Source organism: Culex quinquefasciatus, chromosome 2 (assembly GCF_015732765.1).
Source record: "Culex quinquefasciatus strain JHB chromosome 2, VPISU_Cqui_1.0_pri_paternal, whole genome shotgun sequence".
NCBI classification, from domain to species: domain Eukaryota; kingdom Metazoa; phylum Arthropoda; class Insecta; order Diptera; family Culicidae; genus Culex; species Culex quinquefasciatus.
The window spans coordinates 90749949-90766429 of record NC_051862.1 but is presented as its reverse complement, the minus strand read 5'-3'; the positions used below and the strand labels follow the sequence as shown (position 1 = coordinate 90766429).

At 42.6% G+C, this 16481-nt stretch overlaps 2 protein-coding genes across 2 annotated transcripts; one reads left to right on the top strand and one right to left on the bottom strand.

Moving 5' to 3' along the window:
* Positions 1-1610: 1610 nt before the first annotated feature.
* Positions 1611-3031, bottom strand: LOC6050959 (39S ribosomal protein L39, mitochondrial). The gene is made up of 5 exons (XM_001867437.2): positions 2848-3031; positions 2606-2791; positions 2305-2547; positions 1794-2239; positions 1611-1729 (listed from the first exon to the last, which is right to left on the bottom strand). Exons 1-5 carry the CDS (start codon positions 2906-2908, stop codon positions 1670-1672), a joined length of 996 nt encoding a protein of 331 aa, XP_001867472.2. The 5' UTR covers positions 2909-3031; the 3' UTR covers positions 1611-1669.
* Positions 3032-10663: 7632 nt separating this feature from the next.
* LOC119766101 (speckle-type POZ protein-like B) lies at positions 10664-11716 on the top strand. The gene is made up of 2 exons (XM_038250492.1): positions 10664-10842; positions 11182-11716. The coding sequence occupies exons 1-2, from the start codon at positions 10664-10666 to the stop codon at positions 11714-11716; spliced, it is 714 nt and encodes a 237-aa protein (XP_038106420.1).
* Positions 11717-16481: the final 4765 nt, after the last annotated feature.

Here is a 16481-nt window from a genome sequence, read left to right as displayed (position 1 = left end):
ACGACCTTTGGATTGTTAGTCCAACTGCCTACCAGCGACTCCACTGAGACAGGATCCATGGAGACGACTCCTACACCTGGACTGAGCTAACGACCTAACCTTTCTTAGGTTAGTCTGGGGCCAACATTTACTTCCCGTCCGGCGGAAAGCGTGATCAGACAAATCTCGTCTCGAAAAATGCCACAGGGACCGTCTGGGATCGAACCCAGGCCGACCGGGTGAGAGGCAACCAAGCTTACCCCTACACCACGGTCCCGGCTGCAATGCAATCTAACGTGATTAAAAAGAGCAAAGAATTTTTTCAAGTATAGTTTATTTAAAAAAAAGTAGAAATTAGCTGTATTTCCTGTTATTTTACAGTAAAACCTTTTCCAAAGTTTTTTTTTTAAACATTTTTTGCGTTCCGTTATGGTATTGCGCGTATTCCTAAAAAAGATACTCGGAAAACCAGCCTCGAAACGACGCACCGCACTTTGGCAAATGCGCGCTGTCAAATCTCAAACCGCTCGTTTTGTTTTTGTTGTTCTTCTTCTTGGAATCGCTTGCCATTGTTGCCAGGTATGTTTTTTAATCACTAAAAGTGCAGAAAATCGCTGGCAACAATGTTTATGGCACATCCTGAACTGGCAGATCCTGAAATGCCGCGCGGCGTGTACCATTGAAATAAACGGACAATATTCATGAAATTTTCATTTTTTTTTCTCAATTTGGCCAAAAATGCACGTACGACAAGTTAGCACGACGGCGACGAAATGATAAAAACAAAAACAAAACCACTTTTTTAAACAATAATCTTGATAACTCGTTTTATAAATCCAGTTTTGTTTATTTATTTTGATGTAAAATTTCTAAGATTGTGCCACCCTTTCAGGCCTGAATTTTGTATGTTAACGATGGGAAAGTGATTCTTATGAACAACGAAAATTATATAGGCTCGTTTTGGATACCAAATTTCAGCATTTTTGTATGACCCAATCTCACCCCTCAGACCCAAAGTCACCCCTGATGACGGTATTTTCCCATAAGGCTTGACAATGGATAAGGTAATTCACATTTTTTTTTTCTGTGATTCCTAGTAGTTTATTTTAATTCCTGGTAATTCTGGGGAATCAAAAGTAATCCTTAACATATTTCCAGTAATCCTGGTAATTTCATTCAGGCTGATCAGTAATCCATGATGCTGGAAACCCCTTGGTTTACCGAGAAATTCTTTTTTATTATTTGTTGTGGACTATAAAAATCGGATTTTCTTGCTAAAATGCTGCCTTAAAATTGGTATTTTTTAAAGGTGTAATCCAATTAAACCTTTTTTTTAAAGACGATATCTCGTCAGATTTTCAAATTTCTAGAACGAAACAAATTTTCCGATCGTCAAAAAAAAAAAAGAAAAATCAAGATTTTATAATCTACCTATAATTTGAATAGGTCAAAAATCCATCCAGTATGATTTTTAAATCAAATGGTCGGGAAGCTGCTAAATTTAGATGAATTCACGCCGCTTTTGATCTGTGGTTTAAAGAATCTAAATCTGGGTCTAGGATGTCGAATTAAGAAGTGAGTGATTTTAAAGCCTTTTCTCAGTGAGATGAGGAAGGCAAAAACAGCAAAACACGGCGTATTGATAATATTTTTTTATTTGTTGATCCAAAAACTATAAACGATATAGAAATTACGCTACTTGCTCCGCAACACTTTCTTCGTATGGTTCGTTTGGCAATTTAGCAGAGTTCTGTTAAATAAAATCGAGAATTATTAGTGAACTAAATTTAAGTTGAAGTTCTCTAGAATCTTACCAACTTCTTCGCCCGATCCTCCAAAATCCCGTACGCAAAGTGGTTCAAGTTCAGCCCCACGGGAAGCGCCACTCCCTGCACCCGGTACAGCGACAGCTTGTCCGCACTGTTCCGCGGTACCTGATGGACCGCCGCCACCGTACACTTTCCCAGCAGCCCCGTCGAGCTGATCATCGGTCCCTTGCTGATGTCCACGTGCTCCCCGACGCGATAGACCGTCACCTGGCCGTTGTTTTGGGCGGAAATGCTCGGTACCTGTTCGCGCTTGTACGGATTGTCGGCAAACATTTCCTGAGCCAGCTCGCTGCTCACGTCGAGCCGCTCGATCGGCTGGTCCTGCTGGGACAGTTTGATCATCTCGATGGAGAGGGCGCGCAGCTCGTGCACCGTCGGCGTCCAACCTTCCCTGGCGAGGGCAATGTCGTGGACGAAGCTGCCGGATTTTACTGAAATGGGGAGGGGTTTATGATTGCAAGTTGTTTGAGCACTATTATTTCGAGTGATCACTCACTGCTCGGTTTCGGGAAGCTGTGCAGAAACAGGCCGGCTTCCGGTTTGAAGGCTTTCTGCAAGGCCGCACCTAGCAGGAACGAACAGGTTCGCCAGAAGGCCTTGTTGGCAATGTGCGGCTCCGAAGCTGTGAAGTTCAGCAGCTGCAGCGTGCAGGACTCTTCCAGCGGGCGGCGCATGTCCCACGGTGTGTTGCTGTCCAGCAGGGCCAGCGCCGAGTAGCGGCAGTACTTTTCACCAATATCTAAGAAAAAAAAATCTAGCGTGAAGAGAGTTTCAAGGAAGAAATCCAGTCGAATTACGTCTAGCACAATCGTACGGCGTCGAGAGACCACGGTTCATGATCAGTGTCGTGTCCGTCGGAGTGCCGAGATAGCGGATTTCGATTTTCTCGATTCGGCCTACACTCTCCCGCTGACGCCGCTGCTCTTCCGTAAACAGTGAACTGGCCGAGCTTTGCAGCCGCCGGCAGGATGCCGAGAAGAATCCTGCGGGGAAAATATTTCTTGAACTCAATGCACACAAAACTACACAAATTACTCACGTTTTGGACACTGCTGAAGGTTGCCGCCGAGCAGCACGCACTTGTACACGTTGAGCACCATTGCGGTTGGGCACTTTTTACGTGATTTTGCTAAAGAAATCTTCAAACAAGTGGAATTTCACTTCGCCGCCAATCGTCTTACGAAACAAATTTGCCGGAGTTGTTTTGTTTTGGTCGAGAAATGTCACTTGCGAATGAAGCACGTGGTGCGCGAAGTCAGCCCGGTCATCAGGGTGGTACTGAACGATGTGAGTTGCAGAACTTATGACTAGATGTCGCATCCGTTGGAAATTGCTCCGAAAAAATGAGAAAAACTCGGTAAAAATAATTGTTTAGACACTTGAATTTAAATACATAACATATCTAATTCCTAATTTAAATTTGAAGGTGATTGAGCTGATGAATTTTATTATCTGGTAAATTGGCACTAACAAGCAAACTTTCTTCAAACATCTTATGTTACGTAATTGATGGATTCGCTAAGCGTCGCCTCGATGTTCATTCTATTGGTCATTGTCAAGACGAAACAACTTGCTGTTGCGTGGAAATAAAAAGCGAGTTTTGAAAAGTTTGTAAAACTGTTGTACTTTTGTGAAAAGTTTTCTTGAGTTGACGGACTGTGACTGTTTGATTACTGTTTACTGTTAATTGGTAAGTTTTGCTGAAATAATTCTAAAAAATCGTTCCTCCCAATACATCGAGCACAACAAAGCAATTGGTCCAATAATATACAGTGGGGGCAACGCCGTACCTAGGGGTTGGCGTCCGCCAAGGGCGTCAGCCTTTGGAGGGGGGAGGGTCATATTTTGAGTTTCTATGATTTTCATATTTGAAACTAATGACTTCAAGCAAAACAATGTAAAAGGGCCGAAGCCGAAGTGTAAACAAAGAGTCTATCTTGCTCACGTCAGTTGACGTTTACATTAGGAACGAGCAGGATAGACTCTTTGTTTACACTTCGGCTTCGGCCCTTTTACATTGTTTTGCTTGACTTGATCAGTTCGACGGTAACATTTCAAAAGGCATTATGTACATTTTGACACTTTCTGGGTTATTACATATTCTGAAAGTACTCCTAATAAGCTACCTCTCCACCAAAAATGAGCAAAAGTTACTTCAGTGAAGTCTGTTTAATCATGATTTTAAATAAAGTAACATAAACAAAATCTCTGCCATCAGCAGTCCCTGTTTATATAGCCCTGTCAACCTGTCAAACAAAAGACTACATAAACCTCGTGACGAAAAAAAAGCAACATGAACAAAGCGCCATGTACATTCGGCGAAGAAAAACGAATCGTAACAAAGCGTCCCCCTCAATGACAGCAGGGTGATATAGACGTTGGTGATTTCAAAAGAAGTTATGTTTGTTTTTCTCAAATAAAATTACGGAAATAATGTTTTATTGAATATGGATGATCAAGAATCAATAAAAGCAACGTTTTTCATCGTTTGTTATCATTAGAACATCTTATTTTGCTTTTATATTAAAATGGGAATTGAAAATGGATGCTCAACATTCAAATTCGTTTTTCTCAAAACGCATGGTTTGTACATGATGCTTTTTGAAATGTTGGCGTCGAGTTGTCATGGACGGCTAGCTCAGTCGTTTTCAGGACAAAGATATATTAGGTTTTACAGCGTGACGTCATTTGACAGCTCGTGTGCACTGTTTACATGGTCTTCGTCGATTGTCGACGAATTTTCCCGAACAAAATCGACGACCGCATCGAACTGTGCTAAGTCCATGTAAACAGTGCACTCCTTTCTAACCTCCAAATCGAGTCGGCGTAAAACCTAATTGGGGAATTAAGTTTAAAATGAAGGTTCGTTCAAGAACTGTGACCAACCGTTACATATTGAAACATACACTTTTAGGGGAAAGTGGGGCAAGTGTAACAAGCTGAGGAAATGCTGTTATAACCCATTAAAAACGTTAAAAAATCTGTCGGATTTATTAGAATCATCTAATTCCAGGTCTTGACTGATAGAACAAGTTTAAAAAAAAAATCTGGCTTTTAATGTAAAAAATTGATTTTAATTTTTTTGATTTTTCGTTCGTTCTACTCAACTAGTGGGGCAAGACGAACAACCCGTTTGGGCAAGAGAGACAATGCATGAAAAAACATGCTAATTTACTAACAATTGAACTATTATCACTTAGATACATCAGATTAGGATGTATTTGAAACGTTTCTTTCATTTTTAGATTAAAAAATAATATTTTACTAAAAATATGACCGTTTTTACGAAAAAAAATATTACTTAGATGATAAATAGTAAATTTTCATGATATTATTATATCGTGTATGGACAATTTTTTAAACAATTGATTATCAGTTTTTAAGAACTTTTATGTATTTTTTTCACAATAAAATATGTTGCTGCAGCAATTCGTATTTTTTTCCATACTAAATATCCATATGGTACACTTGCCCCACCTAAACAAGATTTTTTAAAAGCTCTCTACAAAAATAACCAAAACGTAAATCATACTTTATAATATCTCACTAGGTTTTTTGGCCAAATTTTCCCTAGTTTTTGTTTAAATTGCATTTGAAGAACCTTCTGTTACCAAACGGTTATTGAAAAGGAAATAGTTGCAAGGAACACCAAATCTCTATGAACCAGTTATTCACACAAATTGTAAAATTGTTATTTCGGTAAATAAAATGAATTGAATTGAAATGAATACTTTATAATATGTGCAAGTCATTGGTAGGGACACTACTGATCTAGGAAAAATAGTGTCTACGCCAGACACCTCTTCGAGCCCAGTCCAGTGAAGGAAGGGCCAGTGGACTGTATTAGAGTTGGAAGCGGAACTTCTTCGGATGGTGGATAGCGATCGAGTCGAGCGGGGTCACGGTACACTTACCAACGTAGCGGTTTATTGCAGAAAGAGAGTTTTACAAGGTTCGGTCGGGGTTTATATAAGCTAGGGGAATCTATCACAAACAATGGGGATTGAGTCAAACAATAGCGCAGTTGGGGAGATCTTCTTGGGGCCGTGTGCACAGTCTAGAGAGCGAGAGAATCAAATCTTCGGGCCGTGTGCAGAATGGGGTCCTTAAGGGAGTAAATTTAATTCCGGCCCCAACATACCGGCCACCAATGGAATCCCGATTCCATTTAAACTAAACTACACTTCTTACTAGCTAGCACTTCACACTTTTGTCTTCGTAGTTCGCCGAATGGCTGGGCGACTCGTCGCCTTCAGGGTTGGAGTAGACAGCACCCGACGGAACCTTGACGCTCACGACCCGCACCTGTCCGTCCGGACCAGGACGAACTGCGGTTGAGCGGCACATGCTCCAACAAAGAGGGGAAGATTGTCTTCTTTTAGGACGACCAGCTTGCCGGTACAGGTCCTCGGTGCGTTTGTTGCCCACAGCTTCCAGTACTGCTGGTTCTTCCGCTGAATCGCTTGCCACAGCGATAGCCGGTTGGTAGGGACACCGGAGAGGTCGGGCTCAGGGATCGCTTGTAGAGCGGAGCCGACCAGGAAATGTCCGGTTGGGATAGCAGTCACATCGTTGGGGTTCTCCGAAACGGCCGTCAGCGGCCGCGAGTTGAGACAGCTTTCGATTTGGCAGAGCACCGTCTGCATGGCTTCAGTGGTGAGAGCTTCTGTGCCGATGACTCGGCGGAGGTGGTGCTTCAGTGCCCGTACTGCGGCTATGGTACGGTGCGTAACGTTGTCCACGTTGAACTTGGTGCCGACGGTTCGGCGGAGAGAGGAGGTTTTGTGCTTGAGATCGGGTGGGCGTCCACGACGGCTCGTGTCGAACTTCTTCCGTGCCATGTTACGGGTATTACATCCAAACGGGGGGCCTGCGTGCAGCAGGGGACTGTGAGCAGACGCCAGTGTCAGCTTCCGGGAAAAACGGTTTGCCAGGAGAAACAGCTTTTGCTTCCGGGCGCTTGTCGGTTGACCGCGCCGGCCACCAACGGGGAGTGCACCTCTGTCGACTAGCGGGTCGACCTCGATCCACCACTGAGCTTTTTCTACGTTCCAAGTCCGTGAGATTTCCTTTGCTGCCCGGTACGGCGAGGTTGTGGGTGGAACGCCATGTCGCTTCAGTTGCAGACAGCCAACGAGGGCTTTGGGGGATCTCGTCCGCGACGAGTATCGTCCGAGTAAGAAGAGTATGAGCTTGATAATATCCGGGGGAGTGACGCCAGCGAGCATTGCTTGGGCGTCCAGCTTGCGAGTTCCGACGTTATCCTCAAGCGAGCCGTGCTTGGGAGATGCAGAGCGCTTGAACCGGATCGCTACCGATTCGAGTGAGCACGAGTGATCCAGAGTGTTCACCGCGCTACCAGCCAGGGGAGTGAGTTGCTGAGAGAGCTTGGCAGTAGTGCCGAGCGCGTGTAACTCAGATTTTTGAGTTCCGGAGAATACAGGGCCAGCAGTGCACTGTATCCGAAATAGCCAATCCTGGAGACCGCCGCCAGCGATACTTGGACACCAACGCAGGCTGCGTCGCAGCTGCGCTTCGGTGACGATGCTTTGTAGCGAGACGACATTTAAATCGATTGTGAGCCGATGGGGGAGGGATGACCATTGATCGTGATTGGCCTTTCTTTCAGACCGGTTAATCTCGGGGAAATCTCCAGATGCAGCGCCCAGTGGGACAAGCTGAACTTCCCAAGGGACTGCCGGCTGAGGGTGGTTGTGTTCAGGGGTTGGTGTGAGGGCGATAGTTTCTGTTTGTGTGAGTGTTGGTGAGGTGAGGGTACTTTCCTTGCTCGAGAGTTGCAAGACATCAGTCGTCCGTGACTGCGTCAGAGGGGGCCGATCACCAGGGGAGGGCGGATGCAACGAGACGTGGTGTTTCTGTCTGCATCGCCAGCAGGGATTCGAGGAGCAGTCACGCGTGGGGTGGCTGGCCGACAGACAATTCCGGCAGAGATTCTTCTGAAGGACAGTTTCGAGCTTTTGATCATACGGCAAGCGTAGATACTGTACGCACACAGTTGTGCGATGGGGCCGAGAGCACACAGAACAACCGCTGGGGATAGGAACAGGGGGCAGACAGAGCGCAGCGGCCGGATCAGGTGTAGTCGGCCCATGTGACGCCAAGAAGTCTCGCAGCCGGTTGTAGCGATCCTCCATGTCCACTCTCTGGTTGGTGTATTCTTCCCGTGTTTGCGTGTCGTCTGTCGATAGCTCAAGATCGACTAATGCTGCCATGTGGCGCTTCACAAGTTCGTCCAGCCGTTGAATACGGAACGGAACTTTCTCGCAATCAAGGTTAAAATTGAATGCGTCCACAAAACGTTCAATAATTAAGATGGAAGCTCTAGTGACGCGCACGAGCGTCGACAGCTCTCGTAGCTTCGACATCCTTCGATCGGTAGCTCCAACACACACAAATTGTTTGTTTTACTCACCGTAGCCGCTCCAACCCAACTTACAAACCATCTGTGGCTGGCCAGCAATGTCAGCCACGTGCTCGTGCGGGTTTTGACGCCAAACTCGAGAAACGGCGAGCGAGAGCGTGCAGCAGAAGGGTCCTTACCTTAAGAACCTACAGGAACTGCTGGCCGGATTTCCAGCCCGCTTGGTTGATCGTGCCAGCAGTAGAGACGCCACGTGCTTGCTTGCTCTGCGATGGCGGCAACAAAATGGCGGCTTCTGGACCGCGCGCATCGGGTCGGATACTGCTCAGGAACCACACTTTCAGCGACCGCGCCACGTGAACCGCGCGTTATTGGCGGCTTCTGCACCGCACGCCAAGCCGGAAACGCCAAAGTCACAATTCACTTTCTTTCTTTCTGTTCACCACGTGATCCACACAGCAATGGCGGCTTTCAGGAGCTCTTCTTCAGCTGATCGCACCACGCTGTCTTTGCAGCGATGGCGACTTTCACCCAGTTATTCCTTCTCCACGTTCCTTCAGGGCTACCGAATGGACCGGCATCAGCAACGCTTATTCAGGAACCACTTTCACACACTTTTCGTCCACACACATTCACTAGCGACGGTGGCTCACAAGTTCACCACCGTGCTCTTCCGCACGATCTTCGGGGCTTCTGGGGAGTCCGGAATGAATCCGGTATGGCCACGCTTGACCGTCCACTACTTGCAGCATTCACTTGCTCTTCCGAATGCTCCGATGAGCTTCGGGGACTTTCGGACTGAATCCGAATCTCTTATCACTCTCACTAGGCACGATATTCTTATCGGCCAAACACGTGTTCAGAGTCTATTGTTCTTCACTCACTACACTTCCGGTCGACACCGGATCGATATCCACCGGGGTGAGGCAACCACAGGCCTCGCGGGAGCGACGGCGGCTCGCACAGGAGCTCCACACCGCGCCAGTCCAGTGCTCGTAAAGAGCGGAAGTTCGCTTCGAGGCCGCCGGAATGAATCCGGCTCGAAGGCGACCAAAAATGTCTACGCCAGACACCTCTTCGAGCCCAGTCCAGTGAAGGAAGGGCCAGTGGACTGTATTAGAGTTGGAAGCGGAACTTCTTCGGATGGTGGATAGCGATCGAGTCGAGCGGGGTCACGGTACACTTACCAACGTAGCGGTTTATTGCAGAAAGAGAGTTTTACAAGGTTCGGTCGGGGTTTATATAAGCTAGGGGAATCTATCACAAACAATGGGGATTGAGTCAAACAATAGCGCAGTTGGGGAGATCTTCTTGGGGCCGTGTGCACAGTCTAGAGAGCGAGAGATTCAAATCTTCGGGCCGTGTGCAGAATGGGGTCCTTAAGGGAGTAAATTTAATTCCGGCCCCAACAAATAGCATTTTGATAAAATGAGCCTTAAAACGAACCCTAATAACCGAAATATTATAAGGAAACAAAGGTTTTGAAAAAAAAAACTTCATTCAATATTATGCCCCGTGGCGTTTACGTCGTTTTGGTGGTTATGTGGTAGTAGAATCAGCTACACTCAACCCCGATGGTTTGACACCAACTGTTGTCAAATGAACGGGGTCACTTTTTAGTTTGACACCCCTTTTACATGGAGTTCACACTCACTACCAAACGTTTGTTTTGATAGTGTGCGTGAGCGCTGTGTAAAAAGTGACAGTTCGTCACTTTTTAGTTTGACTTTGACCAACCAACGGGGTACAAACTAAAAAAGTGTCAAACGAAGAAGTGATCAACCACCGGGGGTTGAGTGTTATTGCATTGCTAGCAACAATTCCTCTTACTGGAAATAATCAAAATTGTAAAAATTACGGCCTTACTAGCGATTGCTCCTCTTGCCCCATATGGTCGTCTTGCCCCACCTTCCCGTACATTGAAATTTTGACATTTAAAATGAAGATACCTCGAGTTCCAAATATGGCCTTGGGGATATTTTCAGCTCGATTTCCCCTTTTATAAGCAATCTCGTACATTAAAATTAGTGCCGTTTTAAAATTTAAATGGTTGTAACTTTTCATCAATAATTTGATCTAATCTAAACAGGTTCTATCCCATTCCCCATAATTAAAGAGGTTATATTCAACTTTACATTATTTTTTACTGTGAGCTGACAAAAGTTGAAATTTCCGTTTAATGCTATTATTTTATGATGTAATTTTACCTCAATTTTAACTGAAAAAAAGGGACATTACACCAGAAAAGTGGTAAAATTACACATTTTCAGAGGTGAAATTACACATTTTTTTCCCAGATATAATATTACCATGTAATTTTACAATTTTTCTGGTGTAATCTGGAACACTCCAGATTATACAGCATCATTCAAACACGACAGCTTATAAGGCTTAAAATGGGTATATTTCCCTATGACTTGCAAATTTTTTTGAACTTCTATCTGTTTTTTTTTTCTCTTAGATCCTCATAAACATGTCTTCTGCGCCCACCAAGAAAGTTCGCGTCCAGGAAAGTAGCAGCGTCACTTTCTTTGAACGTAAAGCGTTCAAATTCACGTGGACAATCAAGGAGTTCAGCTCCTGGACTGCCGAGATTGGCCCCTGTATGCAACAGTCAGCAGTGTTCCCGTCCGGCAAGGAAGAAAGTATTCAGTGGGCATTACAGTTCTATCCCCTATGTCGAAAGGGAATACCATTCTGCGAGTTATATCTTACGATGCTTAAATGTCCTGGAAAACAACTCAATACCAAATTTAGATTTACAATGCAGAACTCCAAAAAGGAAATTCTCGTTTCGGTGGATTATATCGAACACAGATTCGTTGACAAAATGGCGTATGGACATTCACAAATAGGCGATAACGATTTTCTTGTTGATAAAACTAAACATGACGACGTTCTGATCATAACGTGTGAAATAGAAGCCAAAGTTCGCCTTGTTCATGAAAATAACCAATCAACCAACAACGATCAACCCGCACCTCCAAGCAGCATCGCTGATGATTTCGGGGCTCTTGTGGACGGTCAGCGTTTCGGAGATGTTACGGTGAAGGTCGGAGATAAGAGGTTCCGCGTGTACAAGGGCATTCTTGCGTCCCGAAGTCCCGTGTTTGCCGCCATGTTCGAGCACTCCATGAAGGAGAAAATCAAAAGTGTCGTCACGATCGTCGACGTCGAGCCGGACGTGTTCCACGAGTTGCTGCGGTACATCTACACCGACAAGGTCCAAAATCTTACCACGTTGGCCTACCAGTTGTTCGCAGCCGCCGACAAGTACGACATCGGAACGCTCAAGACCCTCTGCCGGATGTCCATCCTGGCGAATATTTCGACGGAGAACGCCACGGATGCGCTCAAGTGCGCCGACCTGCATCTGGACAGCGAGATGAAACGGCACACGCTGGAGTTTCTCCGCAAAAATTCCGGCAGTCTGCTGGCCATGACCGAAACAGCGGGCTGGAAGGCGTTTGAGCTTACGTTCCCGCACTTGGCAATCGAAGTGTTGAAGGCAATCGTAAAGTCGTAAAAATGGCAGAAAAGGGGGTGGTTTATCCGTACGAGTGGATATTTGATTTCTTTTTATTCGGTTGAATCCTGAATTGATTTGTTTACTAAGTTAATGTGTGTAAATTGTTTCTTTTTTATCCGAATTACTCCTCTCATTTTAATAATTAGTAGTCATGAAAGGCCGCGAAGTGAATTTTTCAAATTTGATTTTAAAGCTTTATAGTTGTGAACAAAAATATCAGCAATTTGAGCTTAATTTTCAGACCCAATTGAAGCGCGTAAAAGCTTCAAGTTCTACACATTCGACCCCTTTCCAAATACCGCTGCTAACGTCGTCTTGCAGGTTTACCAAGACTGCCCGATATCCGACCTAATGAGAACTCTCAGGGACGAGAGATAAAAGTGCTCTAGCGGAAGGCCGTGCAAGGCGGACTTGGGGGATAACGCAGAGCAAACCAAGTCGTGCATCGCTTGTGCCAACTGTGACGGCAACCACACCGGTAAGTACATGGATGGAGGCGGTTGTTTGCCAGCGTTGTCTCTGCCGGTAGCAGCAAAGCGGCCCAGCAAGAGGTCACCGGGAAAGATCTCCTCACCCTGCCGGAGTTCTTTGCACTCGCGGGGGAGATGATGACGCGATTTTGGAGCTGCCGGAACAAGGCGGAGTAATTTCTGGCACTTGGGGAGCTGATGATCAAGCACATCTTCAATGGATGAAAAACTGTGATCTGGTTTGAAGCTTTCTGTACAGAGCGGATTCGCTAATTTGAACGACTGAAACCACGAGATTGAAAATTGTCGAACAATGGGTTGAAATGTCAAAATCAGTTTGACAACTGGTTTTGACGTTTTAGTTAGTTTTTTTTTTAATTTTTCATACGCTTGATAGGAAGCGTTCTTTTTTTTTTTTCTTTTATTATTTTTAGCCTTCAACTCTTCCCCCCCTCCCCCTCTCCCTCAACTGCGTTACGTAATAAAATAACGCTCCCTTAGTGCCTTAGTTAAGCAAATGATTGTTCCAAAATGGATTATGATGCAATACACAGCTAAAAGGAACTCTTACTTATTATTATTATTATCAATTTGAAGGTTAAAATTTAATAAAAAAGAAAACTTCTTTAATTGTTATTGATTATCATAAGGGCTAGTGACTTTTCAATCCAAACACTCCACAAGATTTTAAACTAGTATTTTGAAAACAGATTAAAAAATATTGCATGACAAATTTAGAACTCGATGTTGGAGATAATTTCAAAAAATACATTCAAACTAGCATTCAAAACTTCAATGAACGAAAACGGAAATCAGTTTAAGCTATTTTATTTTTAAAACTTTGTAAGGCCGTTGCAAATATTTTTCAATGTTTATGTCGCTTCCCCCCCCCCCTTTTCGAAATTGGGGGAAATATACCCTTTCTAATCAAACACCTATCTTCGTCATATGGAGAGTTTGATGCTCGATTAAAGCTCCAAAAATACTATTTAGGATATAAACTTACCAGCAACAGCACCGCCTCGAGTAAGCACGCAATTTACTGGCCAAAAAGATCAAATTTAATGCACTTTTGATCATAATTTCTATTTTTCGAGACCATTTCTTATCATTTTGGTGGCACACACATCCACACGCAAGGTTAAAGGTTAACTGCTTAACGAAAGTCGCCATCAATATCTTTTCACTTGCTCTAACGATTTCAAAGCGCTTAAGATATAAAATTGCTTCCAACTACCGGCAACATGTTCTTTTGCTCATTATTTAGTCACTCACTTGAAAAATAATCCCGAAACATGTGAATAATTAGCAAGCGCCATCAAGAAAACAAACGCGCCAAGTCTTTTGACGTTTCAATTTTGACGACCCATTCGAATCCAAGGCTGAAAAAAACCGAGCGAGAAGCGAAGGCAAATAAAGAACAAAGGGTGGCCACCAACACCACCAGCAGCGCCTGTTGGAGTGAGCCAGTGATGGCAAGAAATTTTCTCTATAAATGCTACTTTTCGTGAGTGTTAACTTAAAATTTCATCAATTTTGGCAGCATTAAGCTGAAAATAGAAAAATGGGCGTGGCCCAATGCACTCAACTGATTAGAATGCATTTTTGAAATATTTTTTTTAAATGCTTGTAAAAGGAATAGCATAACTTTTAATAAAAGTGAAAATAAACAGAAATGTTCACAAAAAGTTGTTCTACTCGTTGGTGTACACTCAACCCCTGGTGGTTGGTCACTTTTTCGTTTGACACTTTTTTAGTTTGTACCCCGTTGGTTGGTCAAAGTCAAACTAAAAAGTGACGAACTGTCACTTTTTACACGGCGCTCACGCACACTATCAAAACAAACGTTTGGTAGTGTGTGTGAACTCCGTGTAAAAGGGGTGTCAAACTAAAAAGTGCCCCCTTCGTTTGACAACAGTTGGTGTCAAACCACCGGGGATTGAGTGTACTTGGTTTTAGTAAATTTCAAGGAACAATCCAGATTATCCAGCATCATTCAAACACGACCACTTATTAGGCTTAAAATGGGCATATTTCCGAAAAATCAGGGGGCAAAAAAATATTTTTTCAAAATTTCAATAAACATCAAAATAACGTAGTAAAAGTTAAAAATATATAAATTTTTGCCTATAAATGATTTTGGTTTCAAATACAAAATATGTTATAAGAAATTTTGGTCAGTATTTTGGAATGTTTTATAATTTTCTATAATTGGGTAATTCTCTACCAACTCACACTAAATCGGAAAAAGTTGCCCCGACTCCTCTTCGATTTGCGTGAAACTTTGCCTTAAGGGGTAATTTTTGTCCCTGATCACGAATCCGAGGTCCGTTTTTATTTAATCTCGTGACGAAGGGGTGGTACGACCCATTCCATTTTTGAACATGCAAAAAGACATGTTTTTCAATTATTTGCATCCTGAAAAGATGGTGAGGTGGAAATTTTGTGTCAAAAAGACTTTTATGTAAAATTGGACGCTCAATATGAAGGCGTACTCAAAATTCTGAAAAAAACGTATTTTTTATCAAACATGTCATGTTAAGGGAAATTTTAAAAAAATGTACTTTTCGAATATGCAATAACCCAGAAGGGTTTTTCATTCAGAACAAAAAAATTCAATTCAAAATTTCGTGTTTTTCTAACTTTGCAGGGTTATTTTTTAGAGTGTAATAATGTTCTACAAAGTTGTAGAGCAGACTTTTACAAAAAAAAGTTGATATATAAACATAAGGGGGTTGCACAGTGGGCGAAATGGAACCCAAAATCGGACTTAATTGAACGCGGCTGGTTCCCTGGTATGAAAAATAGTGTTTCTTATGTAAAAAAATCCGGGGAATCGATTGGTGATGGTTTTATCCACCGCACGAAACGGCAAAGGGTCCATTTTGCCCCAATCCCCCATTTTTAACATTTTTTCTTGAAAATCGGTCTGTATTTAGAGCGGAGGCTTTATGTGGCCATCCAAAATGCACTTAACTTATGTGAAAATGTCCCAGGAATCCAGTAAAAATAACCACCTGCACCGCAAAAATCATCTAGGGTCAATTTAACCCCAATTCCGCTATAAAAGCATTTTTGGCCGTTTTCAAATGTTAGGTCAGATTTTAAAAATCTGAAAATATTTTTATCGTAAAGATCAGACAATTTTACATAAGAATGACGATTTGCACTTGATTGTTTGACACATTTTTGTTCATATAGAAATTAAACTAAATAAAAAGATTGAAGAATCAGTTTTGGGCCAATTTTCCCAAACGCAGAATAAACTACCTTTTACATAATTTTTATTTTTATCAACATAAATGTGTCAAACTATCAAGTGCAAATCATCATTCTTATGTAAAATTGTCTGATCTTTACGATAAAAATATTTTCAGATTTTTAAAATCTGACCTAACATTTGAAAACGGCCAAAAATGCTTTTATAGCGGAATTGGGGTTAAATGGACCCTAGATGATTTTTGCGGTGCAAGTGGTTATTTTTACTGGATTCCTGGGACATTTTCACATAAGTTAAGTGCATTTTGGATGGCCGCATAAAGCCTCCGCTCTAAATACAGACCGATTTTCAAGAAAAATTTAAAAAAATGGGGAATTGGGGCAAAATGGACCCTTTGCCGTTTCGTGCGGTGGATAAAACCATCACCAATCGATTCCCCGGATTTTTTTACATAAGAAACACTATTTTTCATACCAGGGAACCAGCCGCGTTCAATTAAGTCCGATTTTGGGTTCCATTTCGCCCACTGTGGGTTGCTTGTAATCATCACGAGTTATCGCGATTTTATGAAAAAAGTTTTGCAAAATAATAAAATATAAAAATTGAAATAACAAGCCATAGGTTATAAGGTTAAAGTGTTTTAAAATACATTCTACACTAGTTCAGTTGTTTTGCAATCATTAGTTTTCAAAAAATGTAAGATTTGACGAGAACAAAAATTTAAGGGAAAAAAACTTTTTGCGTTACTAATCAACGAAAATTAAAAAAAAAATCAAAAGATTTTTAAATCAACCCAAACATACTAAACATGATTCTAAAAGCAGATGAATGCATTAAAAAAAACTGATAAAAAGACTTGAAATAAAATTCGTACCAGCCAAAATTCGAATGGATTACTACTCAGGTTGTAGTGAAATTATATGATCTTATCAATAAACATGATTTTGAAATTTGGGAATTAAGAATGCTGTTTTGAAAGAGCTGAAAACACTTATTTCGGGCATTTTCCATTGTTATTATTTTAAGAAGTGAATTTTAATGCACTTTTCGAATCTGATAGAATACTTGATCC